Source organism: Elgaria multicarinata, chromosome 3, assembly GCF_023053635.1.
Source record: "Elgaria multicarinata webbii isolate HBS135686 ecotype San Diego chromosome 3, rElgMul1.1.pri, whole genome shotgun sequence".
NCBI classification, from domain to species: domain Eukaryota; kingdom Metazoa; phylum Chordata; class Lepidosauria; order Squamata; family Anguidae; genus Elgaria; species Elgaria multicarinata.
This window is the reverse complement of record NC_086173.1, coordinates 155,887,131-155,901,135: the sequence shown is the minus strand read 5'-3', so window position 1 is coordinate 155,901,135 and position 14,005 is coordinate 155,887,131. Positions and strand designations below refer to the sequence as shown.

The 14,005-nt window shown below is 43.3% G+C and overlaps 3 protein-coding genes across 6 annotated transcripts in view; 1 reads left to right on the top strand and 2 right to left on the bottom strand.

The window, feature by feature from the left end:
- The window catches only part of LOC134396207 (zinc finger and SCAN domain-containing protein 31-like), a 22,588-nt gene extending 18,582 nt beyond the window's left edge, over nt 1-4,006 (bottom strand). The window contains exons 1-2 of one of the 2 annotated variants that reach the window (XM_063122622.1): nt 3,917-4,006; nt 1,922-2,149 (exon numbers count right to left, since the gene is read on the bottom strand). The gene's annotated coding sequence lies outside the window, so the exon portion shown is untranslated. The remainder of the gene's footprint in view (nt 1-1,921; nt 2,150-3,916) is intronic. The other variant, XM_063122623.1, reaches the window with a different exon arrangement.
- The window catches only part of LOC134396195 (zinc finger protein 883-like), a 162,393-nt gene that overhangs the window by 54,018 nt on the left and 94,370 nt on the right, over nt 1-14,005 (bottom strand). The gene's annotated exons all lie outside the window — the stretch shown is intronic.
- Nucleotides 1-14,005, top strand: part of LOC134396175 (zinc finger protein 436-like) — a 24,178-nt gene extending 10,173 nt beyond the window's left edge. The window contains exons 1-4 of one of the 3 annotated variants that reach the window (XM_063122579.1): nt 7,434-7,533; nt 10,091-10,559; nt 11,701-11,827; nt 12,438-14,005. In XM_063122579.1, coding sequence (XP_062978649.1) covers nt 10,113-10,559; nt 11,701-11,827; nt 12,438-13,852 — 1,989 coding nt within the window. In that variant the 5' untranslated portion in view covers nt 7,434-7,533; nt 10,091-10,112 and the 3' untranslated portion in view covers nt 13,853-14,005. Of the gene's footprint in view, nt 1-7,433; nt 7,534-10,085; nt 10,560-11,700; nt 11,828-12,437 lie in introns of those variants that run through there. The other 2 variants (XM_063122578.1, XM_063122577.1) reach the window with 2 other exon arrangements.

Genomic DNA, 14,005 nt, shown 5'->3' with positions numbered 1-14,005 from the left:
ACATAAAATACATACAATTGATTAAAACATTTAAAACTAATACATTATTAAAAGCAGCACATTAGTAAAGGGCATCTTAAAATTCCACTGGGTAGGCCTGCTGGAAGAGATCAGTCTTTATGGCTTCCTTAAATTCCGGAAGACTGTTAAGTTGACGAATCTCTCCCGGCAGGCCATTCCACAAACTGGGAACGGCAGAGGAAAAGGTCCTCTGGGTAATGGTTGTCAGCCTTTTTTTTGTTGGCTGGAGTAAATTCTTCCCAGAGGACCTGAGTGTGCGGGGCGGATTGTACCCTGCTCCTCAGCCAAAACAAGCTCCCGGAGCAGTTTTACCATCAATCAGCAACTCTGCCCTCAGGCTTACAATCTAACAAAAGACATGACACCCAAAGAAAAGAAGAGGGGGTGGGAGAGAGAGAGAGAGATTAAGTAGACCAGCAGCAGGGCTGTTGGAATGTCCCTGCTCCCCACCCCTTCATCTCCCGAAGGAAGAGGAAGCTAACTGGAGCAAGAATTTGTTAGGACTGCTCTCTAACAAATGTATTGTGGGCCACAGTTACAGGACTCTATGGCCTTGATTCTGTGATTTCGGGGTTTTTGTCAAGCAAGGAGCCTGTCTGGTTCGCTCAGGATGGAGTCAGTTTTGAGTGTCATCACACAGGGGAAAATCACATTTGCTTACCGTCGCTTCTCTGCCCACGCGTTTGTCCCTCATTACTTCCTCTTTCGAAAGAGGAAGTAAACAACATGCACGTGGCCCATCCAGGGGGCCGTTTGGATCCCGCAGCTTCTCCTGGACACAGCAGGAGACAGCGGCAACTTCCGTCTTTAAAAATAAATTGGTCTTACTGGGGCATATTTTTGTCGCGCAAAGAAAGCTAGAAGGGGTGGGAGGCGTGCGGGAGGCAAATGCCGTCGTGAGAGGGACACGCAAAAATCCATGAGTGCCCAGTAACAAGCGTGCAATAAAACACTCATCTGATGTTTGGTCTGGAAACAAAGCCCTATGAAGAGAGACCGAAAGAACTGGGCATATTTAGCCTGGAGAAGAGAAGATTGAGGGGAGACATGAGAGCACTCTTCAAATACTTAAAAGGTTGTCACACAGAGGAGGGCAAGGATCTCTTCTCGATCCTCCCAGAGTGCAGGACACGGAATAACAGGCTCAAGTTAAAGGAAGCCAGATTCCAGCTGGACATCAAGAAAAACTTCCTGACGGTTAGAGCAGTACGACAATGGAATCGGTTGCCTAGGGAGGTTGTGGGCTCTCCCACACTAGAGGCCTTCAAGAGGCAGCTGGACAACCATCTGTCAGGGATGCTTCAGGGTGGATTCCTGCATTGAGCAGGGGGTTGGACTCGATGGCCTTGTAGGCACCTTCCAACTCTGCTATTCTGTGATTCTATGATGGAGCTCTCTGAGTTCATAGAATCATAGAATATTAGAGTTGGAAGGGGCCTATAAAGCCATCGGGTCCAACCCCCTGCTCAATGCAGGAATCCACCCTGAAGCATCCCTGACAGATGACAACCTGGTTCCATTGTCGTACAGTATTGTCAACATCGCTCTCCAGGGCTTCAGGCAGGATTCTTTCACAGCCCTATCTGGAGATGCTGAGGGCCCAGAGAGCTTCGGCTATTGGGCGGTATAGAAATGCAATAAATAAATAAACAAATAGCCCCCAAAATAGTTTCAACACCTTGGATAGCTCCTTTAGAGTTCTGGCTGGGTCTGACTGAAACTGGATTGAAATAAAAAACACCAGTCTCTGCTGGTGGCCACAAATTGCCCACTCCTGATCTAAGGATTCCATATGAAGCGGCAGCCCTTGATTTTCTCAGTGTTTAGCCCTAGAGAAATGATGACACAAACGCCACAGAGAACACATAACATCCAACGATTTAGACACCAGAATCCTTACCTACCAAGTCGGCCTCTCTGTCACCCTCTGGCTTGGCCTCCTGCGAGAGATGCACCTCCATGGCGGCTGAGGAATCTTGCCCTATTTATTTATTTATTTATTTATTTATTACATTTCTATACCGCCCAATAGCCGGAGCTCTCTGGGTGGTTCACAAAAATTGTCCAAGCCCTATCCAAGCCCTGACTTATGTGAGTTAACGGCCTCTTCTTCTGAAAGGCCAAATATCTGTAATAGGAAGAGGAATACAATTCAGGACACAGCGAGATGTATGAGAGGCCAATGACCAAAGATAATGGCACTCAGACCTTTAACAGCATTTGAACTAGCGTGGTTAATGGTAGGGGAAGGAGGGAATAGTATCTTTAGTGTATGCTATATTAATAGATGCCCAGATGGGCACAATGGAGGGCTTGAGGAAAGTGTGGGAAGGAGATTAAACAAATTATGGAACAACAGACCATTTAGATCAATATCAGCTTCTATTCGAGAAACTTCTTTGAAAATACTGCATAGATGGTATCAAACACCAGTACAACTAGCGCACATCACTAAAATTTGTAGTCCTCTCTGTTGGAGAGGCTGCAAGATAAAAGGCACGTACTTTCATTTATGGTGGTCTTGCTCATATATACAGGGATTCCGGAGATTAGTACATAGAGAATTAATGGTTATTACTAGAGAAACAATTGTATACGATCCAGAATTATTTTTATTATCAATATATAAAGGACTTAATACTGGATTGAAAAGTAAAGACTTAATAATATTCCTGTTGATGGCTGCTCGTCAAACAATCATGCAGCAGTGGGGAAAAAATGGACAATTTGAATTTATCTGCATGGTATTGAAATATATGGTCTGTGGCAATATCAGAAAAAATAACTTATGACTTGCTTCAAATTCAAGGGAAATCAGAATCAACATCGTTCAATGACATATGGGGGGATTCATTCAATATGCATCACATCCGAATATACAGCAATGTATGCCTGTTTCAGCTCTGAATATATGGACATTGTAACAACCCATGAAGGAATACAGCACATTTATGATTTGGGTGTTTTTTTCTTTTCTTTTTTTCTCTTTTTCTTGTTTTGGTCTCCTTTCTTACTTTATATTTTTTCTCTCTCTCTACTTGATTAAGCTTTCCCCCTAGAAGTTGTATCAATCAACTTTTATTTTTCCCTTTTTGTATATTATACATATTCACATAACTGTTGGTTTGATATTAATTGTTAGGGGATTGTTTGTATTCATTCCTTATTTTTGTATCACTTTAAATAAAAATAAAATAATTAAATTAAAAACACACACACACCAAAGATAATGGCATGTGGGACTAGGGGATGCTGGGAGTTGTAGTCCAACATATCTGCAGGGCACCAGGTTGGGGAAGCCTGGTTGAGGCAAACAGGCAAGAACAAGAGCTTTTCTAAACAAGGCTGTTTCACCCACTGTTTCTACTTCTGGTGTCATTGCAGAATTAAGATGGGAGCTTTACATGAAGTTATTTTCCTTTCCGGCCTTTCTGTACTTTCTGCTCTAGGTGGCGCTAGAGTGTAACGGAATTACATAACTACACCCGTGGTTGTAGTTATGCAATAACGGATTTTCCAAGCTCCAAGAAAACCACCCTGAAATTGCTTTTTACAAAATGTAAGTGAAGCTGAACAGTAACATCATCATCATCTAAAGTGCCTGTCATCAACCCTAATCAAGGAATGCAAACGCACAAGAAAAGCCTTGTCCAGAAAAGCTCCAAGAGTTGGTAACGGCCACTAAATTAAAGGGCTTTAAAGGGAGGAGAGGGTTTAGAGTAGACAGATACATGGAAGATAAGTTTATCAATGGTTATTAACGATGATGGCTAAATGGAGCCTCCATATTCAGGAGCAGCATACCTCTGAATAAGAGTTGCTGGGAAGCAAAAGCAAGGGATCCAGCACAGCTCTTAGTTTGTGCTTGAAGACAAACACCATGCAGAGGTCTCACCTTTGGTTCCGGTCTCTCAGCCTTTTGACGAAGCCTCAGCAAAAATTCCTCTGCCCGGGCCACCGCCTTGGGGCAATTTTCCACACCGCCTTCCCAGACCCAGCAATCATGTTTTGCTGTTCCAAACAATTTTAAATTTGTGTATATTAAAGGTTTTATATGATGTTTTATCATGTTGTATTTTATGGTATTTTAGGCAATAACTTCATTAAAAAATTGTTTAATCTTTTCCCACTGATGAAGACCATGTGAGTTGAAACGCATTTGGGGTTATCTTATGTTGTAATTTTAAAGCATATACATTTGTTCAATGATTAAAAATATATTTCCTATAGATACATGATTCCATTCAATACATATAGCTCCATTTGTATTTAAGAATATTGTTTTATACTGCCTTATATTAGTTTCCTTAAACGCTTTTGTTTTTCGGATTGATTTTGGTTTAAGATAACACTTTTTCACTATATTGGCTTTTCTGTACCTGGCCACCCTATGCAAGGGTTTGGAGTGGGGTAGGGCAGTGTGACCAGTGGGCAGTAGTGCAGCTAGGTAATTTAACACCCTGGACATAATGATCTTACCCGGGGGGGGGGGGGCTTTAGATGGCCAGGTGGGTTGCTTCAATTGTGAAGCAAACAAGTAACATGATTTCTCTTCTGCCCATAACTGCCATTCCATAACTGCTCTACAACTGTTTTAACATACTTGCAACACAACTGTTGGCAACCCTGATATATATATATATATATATATATATATATATTAAAAAAAACAACCTCTGAGCATGTGCAGGTTTTCATTTTAAACTCACTTCCATCATAGCACCATCATGAGAATGGGAATAAAATGGAGTTTGCTTCTGATGCCCTCATCACCTGCCCCACCCTGGGTGGTCATTTGGGACCCTCTGGGCTATGGGAACCTAGATTCCCCACCCCCTAAGGTCTGACTACACCACTGTCGGCAGGGGGTGAGGGGGGCCAGCTGGGCCATGAAATCCAGGAGCTCCCATCTGTCACTTTATACACATATATGTAACACTCAAATAGGGTGACCCTATGAAAAGGAGGACAGGGCTCCTGAATCTTTTAACAGTTGCATAGAAAAGGGAATTTCAGCAGGTGTCGTTTGTATATATGGGGAACTTGGTGAAATTCCCTCTTCATCACAACAGTTAAAGGTGCATGAGCTATACTAGAGTGACCAGATTTAAAAGAGAGCAGGGCACCTGCAGGTTTAACTGTGGTGATGAAGAGGGGATTTCACCAGGTTATTATTATTATTATTATTATTATTATTATTAATTTATATAGCACCATCAATGTACATGGTGCTGTACAGAGTAAAACAGTAAATCGCAAGACCCTGCCGCATAGGCTTACAATCTAATAAAATCATAGTAAAGCAATAAGGAGGGGAAGAGAATGTAAACAAGCACTGGGTAGGGTAAACAGGCACAGGGTAGGGTAAAACTAACAGTGTAAAGTCCAAACAACATCAAGTTCCCCATATATACAAATGACACCTGCTGAAATTCCCTTTTCTATGCTACTGTTAAAGATACAGGAGCCCTGTCCTCCTTTTCATATGGTCACTCTAACTCAAATCTATACGAGATAAACCCAGGATGGGCTCACAGCAGAGGCAGCAGATGAAAACACAACCTTCCTAGATTTACCAGTTTAAAACCTGCGACGGGAGAGAAAACCCTCGTCCCCATTGAGCCCCATTGAGTCCCCGTTGACCTTGCTGCTCCAGGGAATCAAGATCTTGCTGACTTGTTCAGTTTCTCACCCTCCAGCCCTTTCCTCTAGCGTTTTCTCCTTCTTCTTTTTTTCTCTCCTTCAATTCACCGACTCCAAGCTGGCTCTGCATTGCCCTGGCAACCTGTGGCAGCAACCAATGGCTCCAAGGACAGGAATTTTTTTAAAAAAAAAAGTGGAGATGATTCCCGCTCCCCAATGGGAAATGAAGGGAAGGAAATAGGTCTGGAAGGTGGCTTTTCTTTGGGCAACCTCCCCCAATTTCTCAACCCCGCCCCCTTTGGGCCACGCTAGGCATCAGAATTCTGTCTCCTTTAACTCTTTCAGGGTGCTTCCAGCTCAAGGAATCAGAAGGCACTGTGATAGCCCCCCAAAAGAGGAAATGCATCATACACAGGCCAAAACAGAGGACGCCGCTTTGCTCAACCTTTGCAATGGTGTATATGTATCAATGCACATTTAGAAATTATAATTAAAATAGAAATACAGTACATTTTATGATAGTGGGAACAAATCTGTCTAGGTGGAATTGTAAGATGTTTACAATTTACAAAGGTATTTACTGTTGTTCCCCACCTCGAATAGAATGGGCCAGAATGACCCCTACATATATATATATATATATATATAGTCAAAAATAATGGCATGTGTTATAAACACTTGAGAACAATATGTTATATAATAAGCCACAAAACCGCCACGGAAATCATGTTTCAGTAGCTGTTCCAGGCCGTCATCCATATTTCACCAAACAAGCAGGAACGGCAACTTCCAAGTGAGTCAAATCAACCAAACGCACCAGTCACACTAGACTAGATTGGATTGATATTAGAAACATCAACAGAAACCATGTTTCATGATTAACAGCATTAATTCCGTCTAGTCAAATGACACTAGTTGTGTTTGGTTAGTTTCACTCACTCACAAATTGCCATTCTAGTCTATTTCCCCATGACAATTTGTGGCTCATTTTGCTCCCTTGGACATTGCCTTTCTGGGCCAGTTTGCTCAATGTGGAAGATTGCCCACAAGCTGTCTTGGAACATGGTTTCTGTGGATGTTTTGTGGCTTATTGCATCCCTTACCATGGAGTTATGTGTGACTGGTGAGTTTGGTCGTTTTCCCTTATTCAGAAGTAGCAGCTCATGGCTGTTCCTCGCCATTCCGTTTTGTTCTGGATGTGTTCTGGGAATTATGGAGTTAATTATAATATAATATTGCAAGGTTTTTAGTCCTGAAATATTGTTCTCAATGTTTCTAACACATGCCACTATTTTCAGCATATATATTTTTTAATATAAAGGGGTTGTTCCAGCCAATTTTGTTCCGTTCCAGTTTTTACACTGTTCCGGTGAGGGATGTCGCCAATTTCAATCAAAAGGGCTAGTAAGAACTTTTGCTTCCCAACAACTGTGATGAACATAAAAGAAGATGCTGGATGCTGGAGCAGACCAAGGGTCCATCTAGTCCAGCATTCTGTCCACACAGTGGTCGACCAGCTGCTAATGGGAAGCCCACGAGGAGGACATGAGTGCAACAGCACCCTCCTGCCCATGTTCCCCAGGAACTGGTGTACATTGGCATACTGCCTCAGGTACTGGAGACTGCCTAGAGCCATCAGAACTGACAAGACACTTTATGCGATTTTTAAGGGAAGGGTTAAACTGACAACGCTTTAGTTCCTAGATAGGCAAGTGGAGGTGGAGCTTGGAGGGGCTCTGACTTCCTCTTCCTGCCCTACGCCAGAGCTTTGATGGAAAGAAAAAGGGTTTGGGATGGTAAAAATTTGGCTTAGGGTGCCTTTGACTCTTGGAGCCTGATTTCCCGAGACAGCAAAAGCAACTGGCAGAAGTAAGTTGAGAGGGGGAAGGCAAAAGAGAGAAAGAAACCCTGCAACTGAAACTACATTGCAATTTTAATCTTCTTGGATCTTTTATTGTTTTTAAAGGTTTTGAATTGTTGTACACTCCCTCGGTGGCTTTTTTTTAAAAAAAAAATATTTAGCAAAGCGGCAGTATATGGATCCGAATAAGAAGTATATGCACAATGAAATTGGTGGAGCACGATTGCTCATCAGATCAGAGGGGTGTCTGTGCAACTGATCACTGCAAGAAGGTTTAGTGCATCCTGCCCCGTCCATGCTAAAACCATGCAAAGAAAAGAGGGTGGGGAGGAAAGGAACCTCTCGTGAAAGCACTTGGGTCATTACTGACTCCTAGAGGGACGCCTGCTTTCGCTGACGTTTTCTTGGCAGGCTTTGTAGCGGGGTGGTTTGCCATTGCCTTCCCCAGTCGCAGTTACCTTTCCCCCAGCTAGCTGGGTACTCATTTTACCAACCTTGGAAGCAGGGAAGGCTGAGTCGACCTGAGCTGGCTGCCTGAGAACCACTTTCTGCTGGGATAGAACTCAGGCCGTGGGGAGAGTTTCGGCTGCAGTAACTGCAGCTTACCACTCTGTGCCACATGAGGCCTAAAAGGAGAGAGGAACGAAAGGAATAAGGGAGCCTAAGCTCAGAATTCAGCTCCCCTGGGAAAAACAAGAAAAAAGAGTAGATACCCAGCTACAGAAAGTGGCTGTTGAACAGGCCAAATCCAGGCCGCCTGAAGAACCAAGCCATACTTTGGGGGTTCCCCAGATAGTCACATCCCCTTCCCCTGGCCCCACACATGTTCCACTGTCAACCAATTGTTTGCTTTTGTGCTTCTTTCCCCGTTCTAAAAAGTGGAAAAGCCTCTCCTAAGTCTTAGTTTTACTGGCAGTAAAAACGTGAAGCTAAAATATGCTGATAGTTTTGGAGACGCCCCTTTTGCTTTCAGCCCCGCCCACCACTAGAGTGCAGCCCCCCCCCCCCCCCCCCGCTGAAATGGAATTTGGCCTTCGAGCCAAAAGAGGTTCAACACCCCTGGTGTATTACTTCACTGCCTTCAAATGGTCTAATGTACCTGTCCAGACCCTAAGGTCATCGTCAGGGGCCCTTCTCCATGAGCCCCTGCCTAAGGAAGTGAGGCAGGTGGGTACCAGGAGGAGGGCTTTCTCTGCTGTGGCACCCCGGCTGTGGAATGAGCTCCCTAAGGAGATTCACCTGGCATCCACACTATATTCTTTCAGACGCCAGGTGAAGACTTTTTTATGCTCTCAGCATTTTAACAGTCTATAAATTTAATTTCAACTTTGCTGTTTTAAGTTTGTATTTCTGCACTGCTGCTGATTTTATCCTGGTTGTGCTTTTATTTTGTATTTTATATCATGTTTTTATACTGTTTGTTTTATACTTGGAATGGTTTTAATTTTTTTGAACCGCCCAGGGAGCTACAGGAGCTATACTGCAGCTCAACTGTGACCAGATTTAAAAGAGGACAGGGCACCTGCAGGAAATTTCACCAGGTTCTCCATATATACAAAAGACACCTGCTGAAATTCCCTTTTCAATATAACTGTTACAGATACACGAGCCCTCTCCTCCTTTTCATATGGTCACCCTAGTGTTACCAGGCCATTTTGAATGCTGGGATATGCTGAGTTTATGCCAAATCCCTCCCTCCCTCCCTCCATCTTATTCCCCCCCCCCCCGGGTAGCATCTCTCCCTGCGTGTTCTTTGGTTTCCATGGCAGCCACAGTAAACACACAACCGCCATTGCAGAGGCCTAGTCAAGAGTTGGCAGGTAAACCGTGGAGGATGCTCAATGGATTTGAATAAAGAATATAAGAGGATAAGCTTGGTTCAGATATAAGGAGAAATTGTTGTGTTGACCAATGGTCTTCTTCCGTGGTAAAGTAAACATACACTCTTGTATAATACCATATATATATATATATATATATATATTCACAATACTTACAACACGAATATCAGTAAAGCACTACAAGTGTTAAAACATGTAAATACAAAGACATAATTATATTAAAAGTGTTATTTATTAAAAATTCCTACTTAACATCAAAATAAATATATCCAAAAAATAAACACTATTGCAACTCACCAACTTAATATATATATTATACAAGAGTGTATGTTTACCACTTAAGAAGACCATTGGTTAAAACGCATTTAGTATCAGTTTTTAAATGTTATACTATTGAGTTTTTAGTGGCCCAATATATATTGGTATTTGTTTCCATTGATTAAATAATTTTAAATTGTTTCATCAACATTGTTACCTAATTGCTGCTATCACCACTTATATTGTCACCAGTGTACCCAACCCAGTTGTTCTGTTTCACTGCTGTATTTTAAGGGGTTGGGAGAAATTTCCAGGTTTTATAGTCAATTCATAATGATAACAGCAAATCCTGAGGAGGTTTTGAAGGGGCGGTCAAAAACTATCCCCTGCTGTTTACAGGGAGGGGGGCGTATTTTTGCCCCAATCTGCATCGCTTTTAACACACAAACTATCCTTTCCAGCCCAGGAATTGTGGCCAGAAATACAACATGGAACAGCAGGAGCCCACAGGACCCGGGCCAGGGGAGAGCTTGGAAGCAGGAGGAGGAGCAGGAAGAGAACCTCACATTGTCCAAATCGGAGCCCTCCGGGAGCTTCCGGCTGAGGCAGCTCCACAAGGCGTTAAGCAAGAACCAAGTGAGGGGCGGCTAGAGCAGGGATTTCTGGAGATGACGCATGGCCCTCATGCACAAAGGAGAACTCCTCAGGTGCCTGAGCCCATTTCGGAAGAGGACACGAAGGGATTCCAGGCCTCCGACAAGGGAAAAGCTAATGCCGGCCAAGAACCTGGAGGAGGGTGTGAGGCCTGTCACAGCGTGGATTCCTCCATAGGAGTGAAGGAAGAGGTTCTGGATGAGGAGGATGCTGTCAGCTTGGAAATCCAGCCCCAGGCCTTCAAGGAATCCTGTAGCCAAGAGGCTGAGGAAACCCAAGAGGTGGTTTATTTGTTTGTTAGTTGGTTGGTTTAAGCATTTTTCAGCGTGCTTTTCCCACCCGAAAAAAATAGCAGATGCTCAGAGAATATAAAAAAGTTTTAGAAGACCCTCTCTACAGTTCTTGATGTAGAGAGGGTCCTCTAAAGATTAGCTAAGACACCTTACCATTTAGGCTTTTGTCTCTGTGGATCACATGAGGTTGAGGGCCTTCCTCGTTATTGGTTCAATTGTTCTTTGATGCAAGAGATTGGAGAAAAACACCTTGTTGATTTGCTAAAAAAATACATGGAATAAACTAGTTACTTTGCCTGAAGGTGGACTTCTTGCTTTTTAAAAAGGATATTATAAAGACTGTGGCCCCGTTCAGAAGACACCTTAAACCATGGCTTTAACCATGGTGGTTAAGCCAGAAAGCTGGGCTGTGTTCACAAGACACCTTAAACCACTGCTTTAACTATAGTGAATAAAGCAAAAAGCCGTATTCACCGTGGTTAAAGCCATGCAGTGGATTGCCACTTGTGAGTGAGCAGAATGATGATATTTATATATGGCTCCATATCTCATTTAGATTCTGGAGCAGTGCGCATAGGAATAAAACAGTAAAAAGAAAGACAATTAAAAACTGAAAATTAAAATTGTTCAATTTAAAACAAAGGGCCAATAAAAACAGTAGCTGGTCAGTTGAGAAAGGTTTCCTGGAACAGAGATGTTTTCAGGAGGCGCCAGAAGCAGCCTAGTGTTGACACCTGCCTGACCTCCAGGGGCAGGGAGTTCCAAAGAGAAGGGGCCACCACACTAAAGGCTCTTCTCCTGGTAGACTCCAATTGGGCCAAAGGTCCACGTGGAACCACCAGGAGCATGCCCTCTGACGACCTCCGCGATTGGGCAGATTGGTAAGGGAGAAGACGCTCTTTCGGTATCCTGGTCCCAAGTTGTTTAGGGCTTTGTACACTAGTAACAAATCCTTAAAGCTGGCTGGTAGCCAATAGGCAGCCAGTGCAATTCCCTCAGCAAAGGAGTTACATGTTGAAAAGGGACGGCTCCCAACAACAGCTGACCTGCAGCATTCTGCACTAGCTACACCTTCTGAAGCAGCTTTAAGGGCAGCCCCCACCTACTTATGCCTCGCTTTCTGTTTCAGGTATCAGGAGCCCTCAGAAATGTGGCAGTCAATCACCCCAAGTCAAATCAGGATTCCTCCGACACGGGAAAAGGCCAGCTTCCTCTGGAGGTCAAGGAGGAGGGTCCTGAAGTGGCCAATGTGTTGGGTAAGGATGTGAATCTGAATGTCACACTGTTAGGAATCTTCCAGATGGTTCCAGCATATCTGACCAGGCCATGGTCTGAAGGTGCATGAGCCAATCTCCTTGCTAAAGCTAAGTAGGTCTGGGTCTGGTCAGTGCTTATAAGGGAGACCACCTGGGAACTTGCATGTAGCCACCTTGAGTTCCATGATGGAAGAAAAGTGGGACACAAATTTAATTAATCAATCAATCTCCCTCTGCCCCCTTCCATATTTCCTTGAAACCCGACATCTGCACAAGGTTGGGGAAGGATGGTATAGAGGATATCCCTTCCTTTTGTGAACTGCCCAGAGAGCTTCGGCTGTGGGGTGGGGGTGGGGGTGGGGTATATAAATATAATAAATAAATAAAATAAATAAATAAAATAAATGGGAACCATCATACATACCATGTTTCCTTTCCAATGGATTCTTCATAGAATCCTAGAATCGTAGAGTTGGAAGGGGCCCATAAGGCCATCAAGTACAACCCCTACTCAATGCAGGTTCGATTACTACACTGTCTTACTTTTTGTGGACATTTCTTCCCTCCCCAATACAAGGTTTAACTGATGTCACGATCCTCTTTGTTCCAGGAGGCAGAGACCAAACATGGAGGATTGCAAAGGAGCCTTTTCTACTGGAAAGACGACATGAGCAAATGGACGTCGGTGAAATATCCTTGGAAAGAGCCAAAGGAGTGTTTTTCTGCCGTCCTGTGCTGGAAGAGATGCCTAAAAGTCAAGGAGGACCTGAAATTCAGCAGGAAAACCATCAGAGGATGAGTCCGGAACACACCTTACTTTGTGAGGAAGGCAACAATAGTCCACGTAAGGGAACCTTCCAAGAAAGACTCTTGAGGCACAAGGCAGCACAAGTGGGTTTGGAGTGTGGGAAAAACTTCTGTCAGGGCTTTGGCCTTCCTAAGAATCAGAAGATGCAAAAGGGGGGGAAGCTGCATACGTGTACATACTGTGGGAAAATTGCCAACAGGAGGGCAGATTTGATTGTACATGAGAGAACCCATACCGGAGAGAAACCGTATGAATGCTCTGAGTGTGGGAAAAGCTTCAACACCACCTCTTACCTTACGAAACACAAAAGAATACACACAGGAGAGAAACCCTATAAATGTTTGGAGTGCGGACAAAGCTTTTGCCAGAAAGGGAACCTTGTTTCACATGTGAGAATCCACACCGGGGAAAAACCTTATCAGTGTGAAGAATGTGGACAAAGCTTCAGCCAAAGGAAAATCCTCGATAAACACCAGAGGATCCACACGGGAGAGAAGCCATATAAGTGTTTGGAATGTGGGCAAAGCTTTAGTCAAACGTCGCATCTTCTAACGCACAAGAGGACCCACACAGGAGAAAAACCTCATAAATGTTCAGACTGTGAGAAAAGCTTTAACCAGAAAGGAGACCTTGTTATACACAAGAGAAAGCATACTGGGCAAAAACCATATGAATGCTCTGAGTGTGGAAAAAGCTTTAGCACTAGCTATCAATTCTTAAACCATAAAAGGTTACACACAGGGGAGAAACCTTATACCTGCTCAGACTGTGGGCAAAGCTTTAATTGGAAGTCAAACCTTATTACACACCGGAGAATACATACTGGGGAGAAACCTTATGAATGTTCCATCTGTAGGAAAAGTTTTAGTGATAAATCTTCCCTTACTAAACACCTGCGAACACACACAGGAGAAAAACCATACAAATGCTCAGATTGTGGGCAAAGCTTCAATTTGAAATCAAACCTTATTACACACCAGAGAACACATACTGGTGAGAAACCGTACTCATGCCCTGAGTGTGGCAAAAGCTTGAGTCATAGATCCTCCCTTACTAAGCACATGAGAACCCATACAGGAGAAAAACCTTATGAATGCTATGAATGTGGGAAAAGCTTTATTTCTAGCTCGGACTGTAGAAAACATGAAAGAGTACACACACGAGAGAAACCATATAAACGTGGAAGGAAATGTCCCCTAATCCCTCTGTTCTCGTAAACAGAAAACCCACATGTGACTGCAAGTTTAAAGATGTTCATGTAGAAAAGAGTTTGGTGTGAAAACTGTATAAAAGTTTGAACTGTGTGAATAGATTTAGCTGGAGCTCAACTGATACCAAATCTCTCTATATAAAACAGGAATGAAACGTAA